Source organism: Saccopteryx leptura, chromosome 3 (assembly GCF_036850995.1).
Source record: "Saccopteryx leptura isolate mSacLep1 chromosome 3, mSacLep1_pri_phased_curated, whole genome shotgun sequence".
Classification (NCBI taxonomy): domain Eukaryota; kingdom Metazoa; phylum Chordata; class Mammalia; order Chiroptera; family Emballonuridae; genus Saccopteryx; species Saccopteryx leptura.
The window spans coordinates 120,570,884-120,594,512 of record NC_089505.1 but is presented as its reverse complement, the minus strand read 5'-3'; the positions used below and the strand labels follow the sequence as shown (position 1 = coordinate 120,594,512).

General features: G+C 50.5%; 1 protein-coding gene across 1 annotated transcript; it reads right to left on the bottom strand.

Moving 5' to 3' along the window:
- On the bottom strand, positions 1 to 22,357 carry LOC136398305 (vitamin D3 hydroxylase-associated protein-like). Its single transcript, XM_066372652.1, has 15 exons — positions 22,157 to 22,357; positions 12,203 to 12,313; positions 11,789 to 11,938; positions 11,331 to 11,464; positions 9,894 to 10,100; positions 7,973 to 8,013; positions 7,410 to 7,534; positions 6,627 to 6,752; positions 5,792 to 5,889; positions 5,394 to 5,493; positions 4,902 to 4,945; positions 4,105 to 4,144; positions 3,594 to 3,702; positions 1,902 to 2,047; positions 1 to 129 (listed from the first exon to the last, which is right to left on the bottom strand). The coding sequence occupies exons 1-15, from the start codon at positions 22,355 to 22,357 to the stop codon at positions 1 to 3; spliced, it is 1,761 nt and encodes a 586-aa protein (XP_066228749.1).
- Between the last annotated feature and the right edge of the window lie 1,272 nt (positions 22,358 to 23,629).

Sequence of the window (23,629 nt, the reverse complement as noted above, 5' to 3'; positions counted from 1 at the left end):
TCATTTGGGTTCCCTCTGGTTCTTGACCAAGGTCTCCACCTCCTTCATAAACCGAAGACACAGCTCCTCTTCCCAGGGTAAAGCAATGCACTGCACAGCTACCGGAAGTCCCACGGATCCTTTCACTGCCTGCAGAGAGAGAGTGTCTGCAAATTAGACCCTGCTTCCTGCTCACAAGCCCTTTGCCCAGACACATTAGATCAGGGGTCCCCAAACTACAGCCCGCGGGCCACATGCGGCCCTCTGAAGCCATTTATCCGGCCCCCGCCACACTTCCGGAAGGGGCACCTCTTTCATTGGTTGTCAGTGAGACGTCGCAAAATGCGTCATCGCTCACGTACAGTACTACTTCCGGTGACGCAGGACGCACACGTCACGGCCCTGGAAGCGCGTCATATCACTTGTTACGGCTAGCAGTGACAAATATGGAACCGGACATTGACCATCTCATTAGCCAAAAGCAGGCCCATAGTTCCCATTGAAATACTGGTCAGTTTGTTGATTTAAATTTACTTGTTCTTTATTTTAAATATTGTATTTGTTCCCGTTTTGTTTTTTTACTTTAAAATAAGATATGTGCAGTGTGCATAGGGATTTGTTCATAGTATTTTTTATAGTCCGGCCCTCCAACAGTCTGAGGGACAGTGAACTGGTCCCCTGTGTAAAAAGTTTGGGGACCCCTGCATTAGATAGTATCATTATTATTTTCTCAGAACTCAGGTCAGCAGTTCCACTGGGTAACTCTGCCACTAAAATTGACTTCCGGAAAAATAAGTTACTTAATGTCTGACTCAGATACATGCATACTCTTCAGAGTCAGTCTCTCCCTCTCTTTTTCTCTCTCTCACCTAAGTCAGGAATTGTTATTTTAGACCAGGGTCCCCAAACTTTTTACACAGGGGGCCAGTTCACTGTCCCTCAGACCGTTGGAAGGCCAAACTATAAAAAAAAACTATAAACAAATCCCTATGCACACTGCACATATCTTATTTTAAAGTAAAAAAACAAAACGGGAACAAATACAATATTTAAAATAAAGAACAAGTAAATTTAAATCAACAAACTGACCAGTATTTCAATGGGAACTATGGGCCTGCTTTTGGCTAATGAGATGGTCAATGTCCGGTTCCATATTTGTCACTGTTAGCCGTAACAAGTGATATGCTGCGCTTCCAGAGCCGTGACGCGTGCGTCCTGCGTCACCAGAAGTAGTACTGTACGTGAGCAACGCCACGCTTTGCGGTGCCACCACATATAGTACTCCTCTCACTGACCACCAATGAAAGAGGTGCCCCTTCCGGAAGTGCGGCGGGGCCGGATAAATGGCCACAGGGGGCCGCATGCGGCCCGCAGGCCGTAGTTTGGGGACCCGTTTTAGACCCTACATTAAATAGGCCCACAGAAATACTTCCTTTTGTTAAGCCACCTCTGAATTAGTAATAGTAGCAGTATTGATCACTTCCTACACATAAGACTTTATGCTACTTGCACAGTTTTTTTATTTAACCTTTAACATAACCTTGCAAGGTAGATTTGTTTATAAATACCCTTTTTTTTCTGACAAAGAAACTGAGACCCAGAGAAGGGAAGTGCCCACTTGTTACACAGTGAGCTCCTAACCAGAGGCCTTTGTCCTGATCCACCCTCCCTGCCTCTGGAAGGGACTTTCCTTACAGGGGTGTCAAATAGATCACTACTTTTGTAAACTATTCTCCCCTGACAAGAACAGAGGCTGACTGGGAGCTTAAATGGTGTGTCCTCAGGGATGGGGTGACACTATACCAGAAATGAGGAAGGGTAAACCTTGGGAATGCCCAGCCTCCCCCATCTCCCCACGGATTGAGGCTTGAATAATTCCTGCTTTATGCCCCTGGGATATAGGTATGGAGAGGGAAACTGACCTCTGGGAAATTTTTGTCATTAGTATCTCCATAGTATCCCTTGTAGAAGGCCAATTCCTCCTCATCCTGTGGTGTCACGGTGGTGACGGGCACCACACCAACAGGGAAGTCCAGCACGTTGTACAGGGATTTGTAAGAGGAGCTGTCTGTAGGAAGAACCAGGTTAGCTCAGGAAATCACCAACTCCAACTTCTACGGGAGGAAAAAATGTGACTAAGCGCCCCCTCAGGGTCATTCTTGAAACTTTAGCTCTGTGGGCTTGCCATAGCCGGTTCAGTGCTACAAATAGCCTGACAACTACCTCCTGCTCCCTGCACGGTGGAGGGAAGGAGAGTCCGCGTTGCCCACACCTTACTCAATGCCAGGCACTGAGCTGGCCTCTCTACATTGCTGATTCTCTGAATCTTCTTCACCTCTGTGAGGTGGGGATTCTCCTTGTGCAGAAAAGGAGTTTCCTTGTGAGGAAACCCAGGTGCCAGACAGGTCAGGTGGCTTTTCACTGGTTACACAGCCAGTGGGTGGCAGAGGATTCAGCCCATGCCCTCCGGTACAATGAGCTGCGAGATGACTGGGGTGTGCAGTGAAACCTGAGTTGAAAAGGCATCCCCATTACAACAGCCAGCTATGTTCATGGAGTGAACATCACAGAAGTGGCAGGGATGTTGACAGAAAACATCAGAGAGCAGAGCCAGATGTGGGATGTGCCTTTGGACAGCCACTTGGGGGGGGGGAGGACCCAGGGGGAGGACTCCAGGCTTGAGGTGGGTCTTCATTCTGCATTGACATCACCTCTGAGACTTGTACCTGTTCTGGGCATAGGTCCCAGTGATGCCTCAGACACTGCCCTATGCTGAGGCTCACGCTTCAGGTGGGCTAGGCTGAAGACAGCTCTAGACCTGGGGCAGCAGAAGCATATTAAGAGAAGATGATGATGCTCAGTGAAAGAAGCCAGACACAAAAGCTTCATATTTTATGATTCTATTCATATGAAATTCTAGGTTAGAAAAAGCAAAGCTATAGTGAGAGAAAGAAGATTAGTGGTTGTGGGGGGTAAGGTTAGAATGACTTGCAAAGCGACATGAGAGAAATTTGGTCAGTGATTGAAATATTCTATATTTTGATTATGGTGGTGGTTATACAACTCTATACATGAGTTAAAATTTATCAAATTGCATGTAGGTTATCAGATGGTCCCCAACTTATGATGGTTTGATTTATGGGTTTTTTACTTTTTGAGTGCAGAAGTGATAATACATTCAGCAGAAACTGGCTAGACTAAGCTATGATGTTCACTAGGTTAATGCATCTTCGACTTAGATATTTTCAATTTATGACAGGTTTCTTGGTACATAACTCCATCTTAAGTTGAAGAACATTTGTACTTCAATAAAGTTTACTTTAAAAGTAAATGGAAATTGAGAATGTCTGCTAACTGGTATGATATTTCTTTTCAGGATGATAGAAGTGTTCTGGAATTAGATAGTAGTTGTGGTTGCATGACATTCTGAATATACTAAAACCCATTCAATTGTACACTTTAAAATGATAATTTATGTAATCTGAACTTCATCTCAATTTAAGAAAAAAAATTTAAGTGAATAAAAACAAAGGTCAAGGTCACAGAGGCTGTGGCAGGACTAAGAAGTCCTAAACTCCCAGTCTCAACCCCACCAGGACCCAGTTCCCTCTCACCAGATGCTTTGGCAGGATATCCTATATAGAAAGCAGGGCCCAGAGCTGGTGCCAGCAGCACATCCAGGTCCAAGGACCTCCACTTAGCTATGAACTCTTGCTGATATTTCTGTAGGGACAATAGGGGCAGGACGGGTAAGATCAGCAGAGGTTACTGTTTGCAGGGCAAGGTCAGGTGCTGCCAGGCTGTTGGGTTAGGCACCTGGAAGAATTCCCAAACTATGAGTTGCAGACTGAGATATGTGGGGAGTGTCAGGCTCCTACCAGGGGCCAAGGTAAAGGGATGGGAAAGGGAGTCTCCGGCTGCAGTGATTTGGAAACATGTCCTGTCCCCAGAGAGATGGACTTAGATTAACCTCCTAGGTCACCAAGCTTTCCCATTCAGGTCCAGCCAGGCCTCCCCTGCAGGCCAGGACAGAGCTCTGCCCCCTGTCTGGCCACTCCTGGCATCAGCAGGTCTCTGCTGCCCCTGCTCTGCCAGTCCCTTGAGGTCTCTCCAGGCACACGTCACCTCCACTGCTGTGTGCTGCTCCCACAGTTTCTTCGGTGTCCTGGGGGCATAAGGAAGACTCTGAGAAGTGTGAAGGCCAGCACGGGAAGACACCCTTTTACACAAATGGGATGTGATAACTAAGAGGCAAGGCTGGCCTCAGTGCAGGCTGTAAATCAGTTGATAGGCTAGGAATGATCTTGTGTCTTGTCCCCTGGTCAAGATACCTTGCCTGTCCAATGTTTCCAAGGGTACACATCTTATGGTCTATACCCCACCACCATCACCAGCCACAAGTACTCACAAGTAGAAGCCAGAACTATAGGTTTCTTCCTTTACCTATGAGAGCCCAGGTCAGCCCTCAGGCTTCTCCAGCCCCAATTCCAAGCAGCACCTCAATTCTAAGCCCCACCAGACCAAGCCCAACGGTAAACCCAAGCCCAAACCAGAATCTTCTCCCAACCACATCTCCACCCCACTTCCAAACTGAACCCCAACCAAGTCAAACCAACTTCAACGCCAGCCCAAACCTAACTTTAACTCAGTCTCAACCTTTACCACAACCTAACCCAATTCTAGCCTGAACTTAGAGCTTAACTCCAAAACAAACCCCAGCCCCAAACCAGCCCCAATCCCAACCCCATTCAAAAGTCTAAATTTAATTCAGCGTCAGGCATGACCCCAAAACCCTAATTAGATCCCCAAGTCTAAATAGCCTTCCCCTCAGTAAATAACTCGAACCACATGCCCCTCACTCAGTTATCACCACCCCAGGAAAAACCCGTGTGGGCTGAGCCTGAGGAGACTCAACCACTCACCCCACTCCTCGAAACTCTTCCAAAGTCTGGCCCATCCGGGGTGCCTAGAGGTGGGGAAAGGGACTTCAGAAACCACAGGGCAATGCCAGCCCACCCTGGCTGGGGGTCCAGCAAGAGCAACTCTGCTCAGGACACTGGCATGGAGCCCCCCAGTCCTCCACAGGCCGCCACCACCTTACACAGCCCTGGGCCCCCCTAGGCGCTCACCCCTCTCCAAATCCCCTTCCCTCGTTCTGAAACACCTTTCTCGCTCTGAGCTGTGCTCCCCCTCTCAGCCTCTCTGAGAACACTCCTCTGTTCTGGCCTCCATCCCCCTCTTTCAGCTCCCCTTCCTCTTGAACCCAGCTCTGAGCCAGCAACATTCTCTGGGCCTCATGCTCCTCTCTGACCCTAGCTCACTCCCTGAGTCAGCCTCCCCTCCTCTCTCTGAGCTTCCTCCTCTCGGGGCCTCACCCCCCTCTGAATCCCTCCCCATCCTGGGCCCACACTCACTATGTACTTCATGATCGAGGCCAAAAAACACTTCAGTAGATCTGGCAGGCTGAGGCTGCTGACTAACGTTTTTATGCTGTGATCCACAATGTCCCCCTTCCTGAGGACCCACAGACATATATCTGGTCAGTTACGGCTTTTCACTCATCAACTGGCTCTCACACCCCCGCAACTCCTCCTCTATAGACAAGCCATGGAGGGAGGTCAGACTCAAGAAACACTTCTGTTCCCACCACCATCACCCCTGGAACATGTGTATCCTGCAGATGAGGCCTGAGTAGATGACTTGTTGCTTCAAGTCACACAATTAGCCATTGGCATCCCACCAGCCCAGGCCCACAGTTCCCCTCCCCAGCCCCCGTTTCACCATAACCACATCTGAGTCCCAACAAACGTACAGCTTCTCAAGAAGGGTGGCTCCTCCATCGGCAAACAGACCCCCCGTGTAGAGATGTAGGATGGCATGCTCTATGCGGGGGACGGAGAAGGGAATGACCTGTGCAGACAGAGTCTGAGTCAGGGCTTGGAGCTTCTCTCATCGAGCCCTGTTTTCTCTTCACACCCCTCAGGATTTAAGGAGAGGATACCACATCACTCCTCATATTCTACCTCAGCTCCCCAGGAGGGTATGGGGTGCCGTGCCCACTCCCCCAAAGAGATGTGATGGAATTTGAGCCGCCCTCATCTCCTGCCTGCTCCACTGTAATCCAGCCCCATTCCAAGCGCTTGACATCTGTGAGCTCCTTTAGTCTTCACAGCTGCCCCGTGTGGTAGAAAATTGAAGCTCAGGAGATCAGGAGAGGGGCCCAAGATCACACAGGACTTGTGGGGCCCACCAGCAGTTCTCAAAGGGGAGGCAGGGCGGGGACAGGCCACTGGGGCATAAAAGGCAGGGGAAGAGGTGGAGGACGATTTTGAGAACAGGAGGCTCTTTATAGCCATTTTATGGAAGCAACAAAAACTGAAGCTATAGGGATTATAGGGGTGAGTCCCTGAGCCCCAAAACTGGAGGGACAAGGCACAAAATCTTGATGCCTTCCTCACTGGGTGGAGCCCCCTTGCCCCTGCACCTACCCTATCCATCTTCTTCAGGAAGCTTAGGGGAAACACAATGATCACAGCAGCACAAAATCAGATATAATTTTCTTTCTCTCCAAGAATGGTCCAGTCCATTATCCTTACCAGTTGAGCCTCCTCCCCACACACCCCTTCCTCAGGGCTAAGGAAGCCTACCTGGTGTCCTGCCTCCTGGAGCAGCCTGGAGGTGAGCCTCACAGCCCGGGCCATGCTAGGCGATGGTTGGGTGTAGCCATCGGAATCATAGTAGCCAATTCGAAGGGGCCGGTGACTGGAGTACAACTGGGGATAAGAGGGGCTGCGTGGGACTCTGAGGGGAGCTTGTGCTGGGAACAAGGTGGTCTCTCTCTCTCTCCAGGACCCAGACTTGTAGGTTGGAGCCTGGGACCACAGCTGGCCTTACCCAGGGGGCCACAAAGGCTCCCCAAAAGTCACTTGGAGCCACCCTATATACTTTTTAGGCTATTGGTCCTGTGGAGAAACCCCTGGAGGAGCAATAAATAAATAAGGATGTGAGAAATTGGGCAGATGGAGTAGAGTGGTAGACAGATTCATGAATGAGTGAGTGGGTGGATGTATGAGAAGGTGAATGGGTGGGTGGGCAGAGAGTCAAATGGAAAGAGGAGTAGGTAGATGAATGGATAGTTGGAGTTGAATGGGTGGGCAGGTAAGTAGCTCAATGAATAGACACAAATATTTTTAAACTAAAGAACTATCAGGAGAAGATAGGATGGAGAGATCAATAGAGGCAAAGAATAGATGACAATGGTTACTAATTGATTGTACTAGGATGTATGTAGGGAGTTGAACATGATTATGTGGGCATCTTGCCCACTGCACCTTGGACTAGGAAATAAGGCCTTCAGAAGGGTTAGTCAGATAGCAGACAAGTCAATGAAGAATGAGGGAGGGGGAAGGTCTGCTCCCCCACCTACTCACCTCCTCCCTGAAGGGCTGGAAAGGCACAGTGGGGTCCAGTCGGTGCATGTCTTCATTCAGCAGGGCTCGCATGCCCAGCACCAGGCTGTCCACATCCCGGGCCATGGGGCCAGCCACGGTGCTCACTACACAGAGTAGAGGGGAGGGAAGCAGACACTTCTCATCCTTTCTGCACTGGGGAACCCCACCCCCGGGCCTCAGAGGGTGGGGCCCAGGGCCAAAGGAAGAGTTCCTGGTACCATCCTGGGTGAGGGGATGAAGGCAAGTAGAGTGGGAAAACCCACCCAAGCAGCTCTGGTGCCTGGAAGGAGACTCTCATCTGGGGCAGAACTTCAAGAGACCGGTAAGAAAGATGAAAGCTCGATAACAGGAAGCACTTCTCAGTGGGGCAAGCCACTGGAATAGTGGAGGCCAGGTGGAAGTCAGGAAGTCCCTGCCCCATATACCTTTACCACCAGTGGGGTTCATCTGTCTCAGATAGTGGCTGAGTGAAATGTCCTGGGAGAAAGTCTGTCAGGTTTGTCTTTGAATAGGTGTGGCCACAGGTATAGACAAGAGCTTACCTGATTTCTTGCCCTTCACAGGAGAAGCAACTCCAATGTAGCTGCAAAACCCCACCCATGAAGAGCCCAGCTCAGCACCGGAAGGGAAGGACCTGGGTGCCAAGGATGCTTGAGCACCCAGCCCATGCGTTCCCAGCCACGGCTCAGCACACAGGAACAAGAGCTGCTTCCACCTTCCCATAACTTGCTATTACTACCCATAGCACAAAGTCTGATCTCTGACTGCCCTTCAAGGCTCCAAAATATCAACTTCCATAGCTTCCTCTTCTAGCTCTTTCAGGAACACATGTTGCTCTAAGCAAAGTAAGTTGCTTCTAAACTCCACACCATCTCTGCATGTCCATCCTTCAAAACCAGGCTCAAATGCTTCCTCCCCCAGAAAGCCTTCCTTTTCCTTGCCCTGCCTCTGAAAGTTCAAAGTCTATCCTTTTAATAAATCTCTGGTGAAAAAATGTTGGCTTCATCCTGTGAGTTCTCACAAGCTTTACCCCTCTTAAATCCCTGATCATTTTCTGACTAAGCCATTTGGATGTCTAACAGGGGCAGGGGCTGGGTCTGAGAGTGCTGTATCACCAACACAGGGGTTACCACATGGTAGGTACTCAGAGTGGAATGGAAAGCTGAGTGGATTGGATGGATAGATGCATGGATGAATGCAGAATAGATGGAAAGGTTACTGGAAATAGGAATGAATATATGGGCAAATGAATAAAGGCAAATATGGACTGATGGATGGGTAGATGAGTAGATGGATGGACAAGATGAATGGGCAAATGAATGGTTAAAAGAATAGAAGGACCTGACCTGTGGTGGCGCAGTGGATAAAGCGTTGACCTGGAATGCTGAGGTTGCTGGTTCAAAACCCTGGGCTTGCCCGGTCAAGGCACATATGGGAGTTGAAGCTTCCTGCTCCTCCCCCCCTTCTCTCTCTCTCTCTCTCTCTCCTCTAAAATGAATATATATATATATATATATATATATATATATATGAATAGAAGGAAGAATGTATGTAAGTTTTTCAAAGGCTGAGATATTTGTCCCCTTTCTTCATTGGTATATCTCAAGTATGGAGTATATGGCACAGAGCAAACACTCAATATTTGTCAAATGGCCCTGGCCGGTTGGCTCAGCGGTAGAGCATCGGCCTGGCGTGCAGGGGACCCGGGTTCGATTCCCGGCCAGGGCACACAGGAGAGGCGCCCATTTGCTTCTCCACCCCCTCCCCTCCTTCCTCTCTGTCTCTCTCTTCCCCTTTCGCAGCCAAGGCTCCATTGGAGCAAAGATGACCCGGGCACTGGGGATGGCTCCTTGGCCTCTGCCCCAGGCACTGGAGTGGCTCTGGTCGTGGCGGAGCGACGCCCCGGAGGGGCAGAGCATCGCCCCCTGGTGGGTAGAGCGTCGCCCCTGGTGGGCGTGCCGGGTGGATCCCGGTTGGGCGCATGCGGGAGTCTGTCTGACTGTCTCTCCCCGTTTCCAGCTTCAGAAAAAAAAAAAATATATTTGTCAAATGAATTAAATAGTAGATGAATGGTGAAATTGATAGATAGAGACTGGGCTGATGACTGCATGGGTGGGTAAGTGGATGAAGGATGGATAGATGGATAAATGGATGGACTGATTAATGAATAAGAGAAAGGGTAGGTAAATGGATAAATGTACAGAAGAGTGAATTAATGTACTAATGAGGTAATGAGTAAGCGGAAGGTCTGTTCCATTGTCACCTGTACCAAACATGGTATGTTTAGCTGTGATTGAGGCAGGAATTATTTGAAGCCCTCCTCCACCTACTTTCCCTAGTACTAAGCTGAGTCAATGAGAGTTAATGTGTGGAGCAGGCCCCTCTGCTCCTCCAGACCCCTATTTCTTCTAGGCTGGGTTGAGCTCCCCCCCCACACACACACACAGCATGACCACTGAGTACCTGAGGCGGCCTCCTGTGGTCCGGAGACCATAGACACCGCAGAAGCTGGCTGGTATGCGGATGCTGCCACCTGTGTCAGTACCCATGCCCAGGATGGAACCCCCTTTTGCCAACAGAGCTCCTTCACCTCCTGAGGACCCTCCAGGAGTCTTTTTTAAGTTTAAAGGGTTCACAGTCTGTCCATAGATGGGATTGCTGCAATCAAAGCTGAGGGAAGCAGAAGAAAAGGGGTTAGGAGGTGAAGGTTTAATTGGGGAAGATTGCCCCTCCCCCACCTAGAGGCTGACCACCCTCGGGAGTCAACCAGGGCTGCTGCAACTCATGAGCTCCTCCCAGGGGCTGAGACCTCTTAGCCTCCCCTTTGGCTGAGGTGAGAAGTCGCTGCTGCAGGAAAGACCCAGAGCAGACACCAATCACACCTCCTAAAGTAAGGAGCAAGGAGCCCACAGCTCTGCTGTCAGAACCAGGAACAGGGTCCTCACAGAAATGAATACACTAAAGGCTGAGTGGGGAGGAGAGAGAACGGGGAATGAGAAGAACAACTAGAGACAGAAGTTGGAAGAGAAACAGACACATACTGTAACTTTTCAGAACCCCAAGTCTGAGAGCCCTTAGAGACCATGGAGCCCACTCATGAGGAGGAAACTGAGGGTCAGAGGGTACAGAGACTTGCCCAAGAACTTCAGTCCTTGAGCACTGCATGACTGGCTCCCACCTCACCTTCTGCTCTGAATCAGGATTTCATGTTGCTGTTTCAGTCCTGGGCCAGGGTCCAGACCCAGACCCTGGACCCAGACCCAAGCCCCAGACCCAGACCGAAGCCCCAGACCCAGACACAGCCCCCGACCCCCAGGCCCAGACACAGACACAGCCCCCAACCCCCAGCCCCCAGACCTAGACCCAGACACAGCCCCCAGACACAGACCCAGACCCAGACCCAAGCTCCTAGCCTCAGCCCCCAGGCCCAGACCCCAGACCCCCAGACCCAGACACAGCCCCCAACCCCCAGCCCCCAGACCTAGACCCAGACACAGCCCCCAGACACAGACCCAGACCCAGACCCAGCTCCTAGCCCCAGCCCCCAGACCCAGACCCAGACACAGCCCCCAACCCCCAGCCCCTAGGCCCAGACCTAGACCCAGCTCCTAGCCCCAGTCCCCAGACCCAGACCCAGACCCAGTTCCTAGCCCCAGCCCCCAGACTCAGACTCAGCCCCCAACCCCCAGACCCAGACACAGCCCCCGACCCCCAGGCTCAGACACAGACACAGCCCCCAGACCCAGACCTAGACCCAGCTCCTAGCCCCAGTCCCCAGACCCAGACTCAGACTCAGCCCCCAACCCCCAGCTCCCAGTCCCAGACCCAGACCCAGCCCCCAGCCCCCAGACCCAGCCCCCAGACTCCCAGCCCCAGCCCCATCCTGCCCACTTCAGACACCTGAGCATGGTCTGGGGGATGTTGGTCTTAACGAACGGAATAGCTCCCTGGGCTTTCAGCACCTTCACAATGACCCCATCCTTGGCCGCCGGCTCTTCCAGGAACTGGGCCAGGCCACACGTAGAGTCATGGCCCTGCAGGGAAGTGACTTTAACTCCAGCCCATGTGGGTCAGGGTAGAATCACTCAGTGAACAGATTCTACTCCACCCCTACTCACATCCATTTTCACGCTCTCTGAGACACAGCGCTGCACCTTAGGGGGATTCACAGGTGGCAGAAGAACATGATGATTAAGAGTATGGGTTTGGGTTTGAATCCAACTGCTGGATTGTGCCCGCTGGCCACTTTCTAGCCGTGCATCCTGGACTAAGTAACTTGCCCCATGTCACACACTCAGATGCTCACAGGTTCAGTGGCATGTTTGTGCCCACACATACATGTACACCCCAGGGCTCACCATGCAGTCATAGGGGTCCTTGAGGCTGATGGGGACCCCATAGAGAAGGCCTCTCTCGCTCTTCTTGAGCTTCTTCAATGCCTGCAGTTGCTCCTCACATTCCCCCAGGAAGTCCGTCAGGCAGTTCACCTCCTGGTGCACCTTCAGCGCCTGCGCACCATTGAGGGAAACCCGCTAAGCGCTGGGAGTGAGGCCAGGGACAGGACATTCAGTCACTCCAGCGTCTCCCCTCTTCCTGACTCATAGTAGAATTGAAGTGATAATAACTGTGGAATGAGCACCCTCTCAAGCTCCCTTTCAGCAACAAAGTTACATCTGCCCCCAACTCCTCTAAGTGGAACAATGACAGGTGACATCCCCCACGCCAGCCCAGAGCCAGGTTTGAGTTTTGACCCTTGACTCCTGACCCCCCACCTCCTCTAAGTAGCTACAGAGGACACTCTCCAGACTCAGCTCTTCCTCCCGCAGCTTCTCAGCCAGTGTCACCAGGGGCAGCTCCAGGATGGTCTTGGGATCAAAGCTCGGCTCCTGTGGAGATGGAGTGGGATGAGCAGATGTCAAAGACGGATCCACTAAGGCCTACTTCCACAAGCACAACATCACACCTCACCCACTCCATTGTACACACAGTCGCACACACGTCCATGTGTTCAGTACATATCCATTCCTGTGCTCATCCTTAGCATTAAAAACATTTCTTGATCTGTCTCCAGGTTGGCATGAAAGCCTTACAAGGAACAGATATTCCTTTCTGTCTCTGCTTCCCCAACGCCCAGTCTGGGGCCTGTCACAGAGGAGGGCCTGCCTCCTGGTGTTGCTATTCAGAAGGAGCACAGTTGGAGAGAGAGAGACTTTATACGCTTATCTTGGGACTCAGGAATTATGGAAACAAGGTTCAGCTCTGTGTGGTTTGCCTTCAGGGGAACAACCCAGCATCATTTCCTTCTGATCCAGTCTTCTCTCCATCCTTGTTCATCTGACTTTGGGAAAGGACAAGAGTCTAGCACGGGTGGCAGGAGATCTGGGACCCAGGTGACCACAAGGTCAACCCAGGGTGAGTCCCTTTCCCTGTCATGGCCTAGGTGTCCTCAGAGAAGAAAGGACTAGAAGTCAATCATTAGTCAGCCATGTAGAGTGACTACAGACAGCAACCCTAGCAGCTCTGAGCGGATCCTCCAGGGAATGAGGGAAAGCCTGACACTAGCTCCTCAGGACTCCCCCAGGGGCAAGCATGATATAACGACCTAGCATGCAGCAGGCACTCAGGAAGGTGGAGTTGTCTCCTTTTAGTTCTCCAAAGCCTCAGTTAAGACCCTGACAGAGAGCTATTTGCCCAAGGACACAGCTAGTAAGTGGCAGAACCTGGATCCTTGCTCTATTTCTTCCCCTTCTGGCACCCCCACGATGCGAACATCGGTGCTTGAAGTTGTCCCAGAGGCTCCTTACAAGATCCTCATTTTGGGGTGTCCTTTTTTCTCTTTGCTGTTCTGATTGGGTGTTTTTGGGGTTTTTTTGCTTCCTTATATTCCATATTACTGATTTGATTCTCGGCTTCATTTACTCTACTGTGTTGATTCCTTAAAAATTATTCTTCATTTCAGTTAGTGTATCCTTCATTTCTGACTGACTCTTTTTTCTGACCTTGAGGTTCTCACTAGGGTCATTAAGATTCTATAACTAGTGTTTTGAACTCTTCATCTAGTAGATTTCTTGGGCTGGCTTTAGCTCAGTGGTTCTTTGAGTCAAGTTCACTTGCTGGTAGATTTCTTGTCTCCATTTTGTTTAGTTGTTCTTCTGGAGTTTTATTCTGTTCTTTCATCTGGGGGCATGTTTCCTTGTCTTCTCATTTTGGCAGCCTCCCTGTGTTGGTTTCTATGCATTAGGTAGAGCTGCTATGTCTCCCCGGCTTGGTAGAGTGGTCTAATATAGTAGGTGTCCTGTAGGGTCCAGTGGCACTCTTTCCCAATCACTCAAGCTGGGCACTCAAGGTGCACCCCATGTGTGGGCTGTGTACACCCTCCCCTTGTAGTTGAGCCTTGATTGCTGTTGGTATGTCAATGAGAGGGATTTACCAGCAGGCCGATCAGCTGCAAGAACTGGCTGTGACCACTGTAAAGCCAGGAGGCACGGCCAGGGCCACTATCACAGCAGCCCGGCCCATGCAGGTTCGCATTGGATTCGGACAGTCGGTAAAGAAACCATGGAGCCAAAAACTGGTGGGCCATAGCCTTTAATCCTACCTTGCACCCGGCGGGCAAGTAAAAACATACACTGGGCTCCAAAACCCAGTCACACTCAGTGCTCACAAAGCTACTGATTTATCCGAGTTTCCTAGAATCAAAGGTTTCTAGCTCACCAGCCTTATTTCCCTCAGTTCCCCATCTTCTTCCTTATCCCAGATACAAACTCTGTACAAACTGGCATCTCACTCAGCACTCCGCCATCTTGGCTGCTTCTCCTGGCCTCCTCCACGTGGCCTCCTTTAGCTGCTGGCTCTACTCTCTCCGCTCTCTCATGCTAACCTCAGGAACCAAGAGCGCAAACTCTCATTCCATCCCCATTTTATAGTGTAGAAATCCAAACCCTTAATCCAATATACATAATAGGGAAGTCTCTAATACAAAGTCACTTCTCTGAGGCATGATAGGATTGTACCACCTTACACCAAAAAGGGTAGGAAAGGCTTAATCCCAAAACCAAGCCCCAGGCTACAAGAATTCTGCCTGCCTTTAGCCCACCCCAACACACATTAATATCACCTGGGCAACGGCCTCTTTAACAAAGTGAGCATAATACATTTTATCTGCCCAACAACCACCAACTACCGACTTCAGACCACCGTGGAGAATCAGCTGTGCAGAGGCCCACAGCCCAGAGCAGGACTTATTTCATCGAGGCTCTGTTACCCACTGAGTCCACCCTTTGAGTGTGTTGCTTGTGGAGATGATTGGGTGGTGGTACTTCGACATGATCTGAAGCTGTCCACTTGGTGCGCTGGTTCTGGGCGCTCCTGGAAGGTGTAGTCCAAGGCCAGGCAGCCCCTGTGCTCTGCCCAGGGCCACCTGACACGAGCTACAAAGCAATCTGCAAATGACTGTCAGTGGTGCTGGGCTTGAAGGTGTCCAGGCAAGGCGAAGCTGCAAACCAAGGCCTTCTGCTGCTAGTGCTGGGCCTGGGGTTACTTAGCAAGAGGTACGGGGCATACTGAGGCCAGATGCTGCTTGTTTGAAAGATTTTAGAAAAATCTGATGCATGAGCCAAGACAAACCATTCATATAGAAAAACCACTGGAAACAGCTTGGGTGGGGCTGCAAGTTGGGTGGGGTGGGGCCTCAGGAAATCACCAGGGTGGTGCAAACAGTATGAGCCAGGTTGAGGGAGTTTCAGATAAGACACTTGTCTGCCAGTGGTGGGGAGGGGGATGCTCATCAAAGGAAAATGGCCTCTGGCAGCACTTCTGTCTGGAAGAAAGCTGCCTTTCCCAACTCTCATCTTGACGCCTGATAATTCTGTTCCTCCCCATAAATCTCTGGTGCTTTACAAGCTGCTGTCTCAGTGCTTGAGCTCAGGACTGAATCCGAGTAAATCCATGGGTGAGCCCTTTAAAAGGAATTGCCTGGGACTCCAGGAACCCTCTGTCTTACTCAGCCATAATCCTCATTGATTTTTACAGCCAGAAGTTATAGGGATTTCTCTTCCAACCCTGGGCTGGAGGGCCTGGTGTGGGGCTGGGACTCCTTGCTCTTCAGGGGAGACCTCTGCAGCAGAGATATCCCTCCCAATTTTTATCTGCCACACTTGGGTGTGGGAGAAGCCTATTACAAGTTTCTGCCCCTCATACCAGTTTTGATGTGGCTTCTTTAATTCTCTAGTTGTAAGACTTCTATTCAACCAGATTCTAGGCAGTTCTGAATGATGATTGTTCTGTAGTTTAGTGGTAATTTTTAAGTAAAAAATGAGGATAGTTTAAAAAGTCTCTGGGACAACTTCAAGCATACCAACATTCGCCTCAACACAATGCTGGAAGGAAAAGAGAAAGAGCAAGGAATTGAAAACTTATTTGAAAAAATGATGGAAAACTTCCCTAACCTGATGAAAGAAATAGACATAAAGTCTAGGAAGTATAGAGCGTCAGCGTAGTGTGTGGAAGTCCCGGGTTCGATTCCCAGCCAGGGCACACAGGAGAAGCGCCCATCTGCTTCTCCACCCCTCCCCCTCTCCTTCCTCTCTGTCTCTCTCTTCCCCTCCCACAGCCAAGGCTCCATTGGAGCAAAGTTGGCCCGGCCACTGAGGATGGCTCTGTGGTCTCTGCCTCAGGAGCTAGAATGGCTCTGGTTGCAGCGGAGCAACGCCCCAGATGGGCAGAGCATTGCCCCCTGGTGGGCATGCCTGGTAGATCCCGGTCAGGCGCATACACGAATCTGTCTCTGCCTCCCTGCTTCTCACTTCAGAAAAATACAGAAAACATTTTTTAAGAAGTCCAGAGAGTACAGAGAGTACTCAGAGTACTCTCTGTACTCTGAGAGTCCCAAACAAGATGAACCCAAAGAGGCCTACACCAAGACACATTGTATAGTTGTCCCTTGCTATATCGTAGTTCACTTTTCACAGTCTTACTGTATCGTGGCTTTTTTTTTTTTTCAGAGACAGAGAGAGAGTCAGAGAGGGATAGACAGGGACAGACAGACAGGAACAGAGAGAGATGAGAAGCATCAATCATTAGTATTTTGTTGCGCACTGCAACACCTTAGGTGTTCATTGATTGCTTTCTCATATGTGCCTTGACCGCGGGCCTTCAGCAGACCGAGTAACCCCTTGCTCGAGCCAGAGACCTTGGGCCCAAGCTGGTGAGCGTTTGCTCAAACCAGATGAGCCTGCGTTCAAGCTGGCGACCTCAAGGTCTGCAACCTGGGTCCTCGGCATCCCAGTCCAACGCTCTATCCACTGCACCACCGCCTGATCAGGCTGTATCGTGGATTTTTAAATTCTATGTATATTTGGATTTTTAAATTCTATATATATATTTAATTTTGTATCACGGATTTTTTGCTATATCGCGGATTTTGTGGTATATAGGTATTTTTATGTATTTATTATTTTAATTATTTTTGTGGTAAAATAAGCATTTTCTAGCCTAAAAAGTTGAAAAGGTTTATGAGTGTGGGGAGGGTTTATAAAGCCTTAAAATATACATAAATAGGCCCTGGCCGGTTGGCTCAGCGGTAGAGCGTCGGCCTGGCGTGCGGGGGACCCGGGTTCGATACCCGGCCAGGACACATAGGAGAGGCGCCCATTTGCTTCTCCACCCCCCCCCTCCTTCCTCTCTGTCTCTCTCTTCCCCTCCTGCAGCCAAGGCTCCATTGGAGCAAAGATGGCCCGGGCGCTGGGGATGGCTCCTTGGCCTCTGCCCCAGGCGCTAGAGTGGCTCTGGTCGTGGCAGAGCGACGCCCCGGAGGGGCAGAGCGTCGCCCCTGGTAGGCGTGCCGGGTGGATCCCGGTCGGGCGCATGCGGGAGTCTGTCTGACTGTCTCTCCCCGTTTCCAGCTCCAGAAAAATACAAACATACATAAATAATAAAATAAATGTAAGGTCGCTACTTCACGAATTTTTCACCTATCACAGGGAAAATAACCCCCATGATAGACGAGGGACCACTGTAATTAAAATGCCAAAGGTTAAAGACAAAAAGAGGACCTTAAAAGCAGCAAGGGAAAAGCAGTTAGTTACCTACCAGGGAGCTCCCATAAAACTGTCAGCTGACCTGATCACTGGTGGCACAGTGGATAGAGCATCGACCTGGGACACTAAGGTCCCAGGTTTGAAAACTCCAAGGTCACAGGCTTGAGCACAGGACCACCAGCTTGAGCACAGATTCGCTGGCTTAGCATGGGATCATCAACATGATCCCAAGGTCGCTAGCTTAAGCAAGGGGTCCTTGGCTCAGCTGGAGCCCCCAGGTCAAGGCACATATGAGAAGCAATCAATAAACAACTTAAGTGCTGCATATTATATGTCAACTTTAAATGAAAAATAAAAAATTATTAAAAAAAAAATAGAACTCCCCAGCCTGTGTGCTACAAGGACTTTCAGGAGGGCCCAGACATGGACAGGACAGGCATTCAGTTAGAATGCATCTCAACAGTTGTACTGTGGCTAAAATATTTAAATTCTTCTGAGTCACTTAGCCAAAAGTCACTGTCCTGAGCATACCACCACATCAGCTGCTCCAGCCCTTCCCCTGGAACTCCTCACAGTTCAGCAGTAAAGAGTTAGTGCTCAGCCCATGGGTACCCTGCAGGCACAGTCTCTGATTCCTTCAGGGACTGTGGAGGGCCAGCCTGTGGTCACCCCTCACCCTGCTCCCCAGCTCTGAGAATCCTCAACAGGCCTCACCAGAGACGACCACTTAATGCCAGTCCATACGCTCACCACCAACACTGCACGTGAGTCCCAATTCCTACATATCTATTTGGAGGGATGACACCCCTGGTGGCAACCCTGTGGGCAAGTACCCAGTGTCCATCCCGACCCCTGAGGCTAGAGCTCCCTGAAGGTGTACTTGCATAGCCTCTTGTGAAAATGGCAGCTTTTCAGGGAGCTGGGGAGAGGTGGAGAGAACAGGCCACAGGATGCTCATGAGGGCTGGGACAGCTCCTCTGCCCCCTCAGTGGGCACAAAGTGACACGGGAGGGGGGGGAGGACAAGCCTCGCCTTTTCACCGAACTTGTTGAGTGTTGCTTCTATCTGACAGATCAACTTTATTAAACCTCACTAAATGTCCACTCAGCAAGGACGTTAGTTTTATTACAAAAGTGAGAACTATTACATAGATAGTGCATGTGTAGCCAGGCTCCACTGTAAACATTTATTAACTTGAGTACTATAATTATAATCATCCTCCCACTGTAACGATGAGGAAGCTACAGCACAGAGAAATTATTTAAAATATACAAGGGTGGACAAAAGTAGTTTTCAGTTGCTTGTATGGAAACTAATACAATCATTACTAAATAATTATACAGAATAAACCGTGTTTCACATGCTCTCACCTATAAACCTCCTTTTGCCCACCCTTGTAAGTATCAGAGTCAGGATCAAGAAACAGGCAGCTCATCACTCTTAACTACCGTGTTACACGACTTCTCACCGAGGCCTGTAAGATTAGGATCACAATAATTTATTATGACACTCATAACAATGTTTATGAGCCCACTGTCAATAGGAATGCTTAACTATGTAAAATCTCAGAGGGCATTAGAAGATCTAGCAAATTGTGAGCGTAATTGCCACTGGGTCACCAGAAGCTGAGCAAGGACTCAAACCAAGGAAGGGGATCATTGGTGTTGAGAGTCTCTACTTAATGAGATTGTAAGTCACCTAATGACTCAGTTTACTGGGAGAGCTTTGAAAGAGAAGGACATCTTTAAAAGATAATAGCCACATTAAAATATCCTCACAAGTTTTCTAAAAAACAAATCAACAAACTCTTTGGAAATTGTTATAATCATCTGAAGGAATTGAGACTCAATTTACATCACTTTTAAGCTGTTTTAATACATAGTTTAGTTTAGAACAAATCACCTCTTCCTGCCGAGTCCCATAGCCCCGTGGACATCTGGCTTTCTCCACACTCACCTGGTGGTGCCTTCCATGATGGTTTGAAAATAAAACAAAAATATATTTTAAATTTTTTTTGTATATTGACTTATTAATATTTCCAAAGTGGTGGTTAAATATGGTTAATATGGTAAAAAAAAAAATCTCAACCTTCCGGGCAGCCCCTTTCCCCCTGAGGTGGTGGTCATCACCTCCTGACAAGCAGCCTGCAGCCATGCACAGCGTGTCTGTTTACCCCAGTGGACCCTACAGATCTTTTCAAAGTCCAGAGTGCTAACCATTACACAATGGGACCACAGATCTTTTCTATGTGTCCTCTGGAAACTCTGCCTTATCTCAGGCTTTTCTCTATCTGGTATTACCTATCCTGTTCTTTCCTCCTTTTGGAAAACTCCTATACATCTTGCAAGGCTCAGCTCTTTGAAGTCTCCCTCACATGACCTGTTCCAGAAAGAGCAAATCATGTCTCCCACCAAGCCCCACAGCTCCATGGGCATCTGGCCTTTGCCCACATTCAGCTGAGCTGCCTCCCATCATAGATAGCACAGCTCTGTTTCCACACCCAGAGTGAGAACATCTTTAAGACAAGTCTGAGTCAGGCCCTGGCTGGTTGGCTCAGTGGTAGAGCGTCAACCTGGCGTGCAGGAGTCCTGGGTTCGATTCCCAGCCAGGGCACACAGGAGGGGCACCCGTCTGCTTCTCCACCCCTCCCCCTCTCCTTCCTCTCTGTCTCTCTCTTCCCCTCCCTCAGCTGAGGTTCCATTGGAGCAAAGATGGCCCGGGCGCTGAGGATGGCTCTGGATGCAACAGAGCAACGCCCCAGATGGGCAGAGCATCGCCCCCTGGTGGACATGCCAGGTGGATCTCAGTCGGGCGCATGCGGGAGTCTGTCTGACTGCCTCCCCGTTTCCAGCTTCGGAAAAATGCAAAAAAAAGACAAGTTTGAGTCAGATGTCAGATTTATCTTTACAGTGAATCTGTCCCCAAGGTTCAGCAGAAGGCAAGACCCACAGGAGCCCTCTGTGAAATTTTGTTAAACTGTACTGAGTTAGATTCGTTTGAACCCTACAAGGGTTTGACCTATGTCTCAGCTTCACACCTCCCTGGGACGTAAAGCTGAAGACCTGAGGCCTTGAAGGCATCTCTGGCAGAGGACTGACCCGACTGGGAAGATACTTAGGACAGGCCTATAAAACTTTGTTGGGGAGAAAATAGGTACTGAAAGCAAAGAGGGGAGGCTGGAGATGCTATGGGTGACCTCACCCCAAAACCTTTCCACTCCTCCAGCCAACCAGATACATAAAACCCCAATAGCTACATATTCCAGATGGCCGCACGTATACTATCCAGGTGCTCAGACACATACAGAACCAGATATCTTTGCACATCAGACACATGATCACACACATACATGTTCAACCAAACATTCAAACCCAAACATATCATGTTACTCCAACCAGTAACATGACCCATACACACCCAGCCAGGCACACATACCACAGGCACGGAACCAAACACAAGGAGCACACAGCCTGACACATAACCAACCAGCACACAATAACACACCAGCAGGAGGCACACACAGGCAGGCCCTGGTGTTGGTAGTAAAGGAACCTAAACCCACCACCGCACACAGATGGGGCTACCACACGCACACAGGAATCCTCTCCATCATGCTGATTCGCCACGGCAACCCCATTAGCCCAGACTTCCTCCCCATCAACCAAGGAGGGGCAGCTGCTCTCTGGGGGCAGATTGATTTATCCAACTAATTAGCCCCAATTAATATTAATACACATTCTCAGGAACTGCAGCAGCTCGGGCAGAGAAGCTGCCCATTGGGGCCATCAATCACTGTCTAGGGGACAGTGGAGGACACTCAGGAACTCCAGATCACAGAGACAGCACCTCAGGCATTATCCCCAACCCCCATTCCAGGGCTCCCAGGGGAGACCACCACCATCAACCAAAGTTGGGGACCTTAAGATACTATGCGCTCACCCTTCCTTGAGCAGTCAGGGAGCCCAAGGCCCAGAAGGGGGCTGTCGCATCCTCCAGGCCTTACAGCAAACCCAGGGCACCGCGTGAGGTTGTCTCCATGTCCCCCCTTCCCACCCTTCTCTGCCACTCTAAGCTGGCTTTGCTAACACGCTCATGGTTCAGTCACTGCACCTGCAAATTCCAGCCCAATCACAATGGTGTCTCAATGCCTTGAAACATCCCCATCCAGGCTGTCAAAGCCCTCTTTTAAGTCACATAGCTTCCTGGGAGGACCCCATCTCCAGTAACCTCCCATGCTTTGCACCTGTCAGGCACTCAGCAAGCATTTGCTGAACATGGTGGGGTGGGGGAGGGGAAGGAGAATATGTGGACCAGGGATCCTCTGTCAGTGGGACGCAGGACTGGTCAGGGGCTGAAAGAAGCCTGGGATCCTGCCTCTAACTCCCCCATCAGTTTATTTTATTTCAACAAATAGCCCAAGTGAATACCACCGTGTTATTGAGCCGTGTGCCAGACAGGCCCCGGGAGAACAGAGGAAACACACTGACCCCGACCTAAAGTGGCTCAAGGTACTTAAATAGAGAGGAACTGACAATGACACAAAGATCAGGCATGGGGAGAGTTGGGTTGGGGGGCTGTCCCCAGGCTCCCTGTCTTCTGAAGGGGATGAGGCAACGGGGAGTATGTCCTGAGGTAGGACCCACCTGTTGGGACTGAGGTGGGGAGCTTCAGGGATTGATGTCCACTTACCTGCTGCTGCCGGAGACGCTGTGCCAGGGCTGCCATCTGCTGCAGCGCCTCCTCCCTGCGCTTCTGTGCTCTGGGGATCTTGTGCCATGCTAGAGCAGGCTGCCAGAAAACCCAGGTGGCCACCAGCAGGGCAGCGCCCAGCAAGAGCAGCAGGAGTAGTCCTAGCAGGGGGTACAACAGCACAGCCATCCCAGGCATCATGGGGCCTGTGTGGAGGTATCGACTGCTTCCTCATGACCACTTCCTACTTATTTATCAGCAGCACCCTCCCACAACTGGGGCCCCAAGGGAAAGGAGCCAGGCCCTGGGTGTGCCAAAAATGCAATGTCTTCCAGCTGCTTCTTACCCCCACCTGGACAGAAAGACCCTTGTCCCTCAGGCCATTCAGTGCAAGAGGCTTTGGCAGAGACAAGCCTGCAGGTGAGCAGGTGACTAGAGTCTGATCACACCTCCTTCTTATCCTCACCCCCCATCCCACTCATCAGACCCCAGCACCTTAGTTTGATCACCGCCAGTTCCTGGTAGGATTGCCCCCTGAGGCTTCAGGATAATTGCCAACCCCCTTAATACGGCTCACAGGCCAGGTGGACTGAAGAACCATGTGTGCCCAGAATTAGCAGCTCACCCTGAGGGGCATGTGGGGCCCAGGCAGAGAAGAAAGGAAGGAAACCTGGAGGAGCAGGCAGGCTCAGAAGGCATCCACCCGAGAGGAGGTGATACAGGGAAGTGAAGACTGCATAGCCCTCACCCCTGCCCCTGTCATCCTAGGTGAGCCATCATTCCCGACTCCCAAAGCAAGACCAGACTTCGGATCCTGGGATTCCAGCTTCCCACTCTGTTGGTTCTCTCTTCCACACTCATTCATTTTCTCCTTGCACCAGGAGCTCCCTGTGGGCAGGGAGGGCAGTGGAGAGGGGTCTTGGTTGGAAGATGTGAGGAGGCGAGCGTAACTTCTTGGAGGAAGGGAAGGAAAGGTGAGGAACCTGTGAATCACAGGGCAGGAGGGCCTTGGTGTGTGGACCCTCCATTCTTTTTGGATGTTTCAGCGCAGCCCACTGTCTCAGTGGGGAAGAGAGGAGCAAGCTGTCACAATGGAGGCTGCCTGTCATTGGGACTGGGGGGGATGGTAACTCCACCCTCAAGACTGAGAAGTGAGAAGCGGCAGGTTTGGTAGGATGCTGATGGGTTTGTGGTTGGTACTGTTGAGTCTGGGCACCTGAGGGTCACCCCGGGCCAGATGTGGAGATAGAAGTTGACCTGTTGATCATGACCTAAAGGGTAACCCCAAGATTATCCACCCTCCTGCACTCTGACTTTGTCACCTCCAAGGGGCCTCTGGAACTAGCCCTCCTGTAGACACAGGTTTCATGTCCTTCCTTCTTTCTGACTTTTCTCTCTCCACACCCAGCTTCCTTCGCAGAAGCCTGGCACTCCCGGTGACTCTGCTCCCCTGGGCACTCGGCACTTGTGTGA

Bases quoted from the DNA above. Each gene is read 5' to 3' on its own strand.
- LOC136398305 (XM_066372652.1), bottom strand. From the start codon at position 22,357: ATGATGCCTGGGATGGCTGTGCTGTTGTACCCCCTGCTAGGACTACTC. The intron at 12,314-22,156 runs GTAAGTGGACAT...TCTCCACAGGAG, and splicing joins AGCGTCTCCGGCAGCAGCAG to CCGAGCTTTGATCCCAAGAC. The intron at 130-1,901 runs GTCAGTTTCCCT...CTCTCTCTGCAG, and splicing joins ATGACAAAAATTTCCCAGAG to GCAGTGAAAGGATCCGTGGG.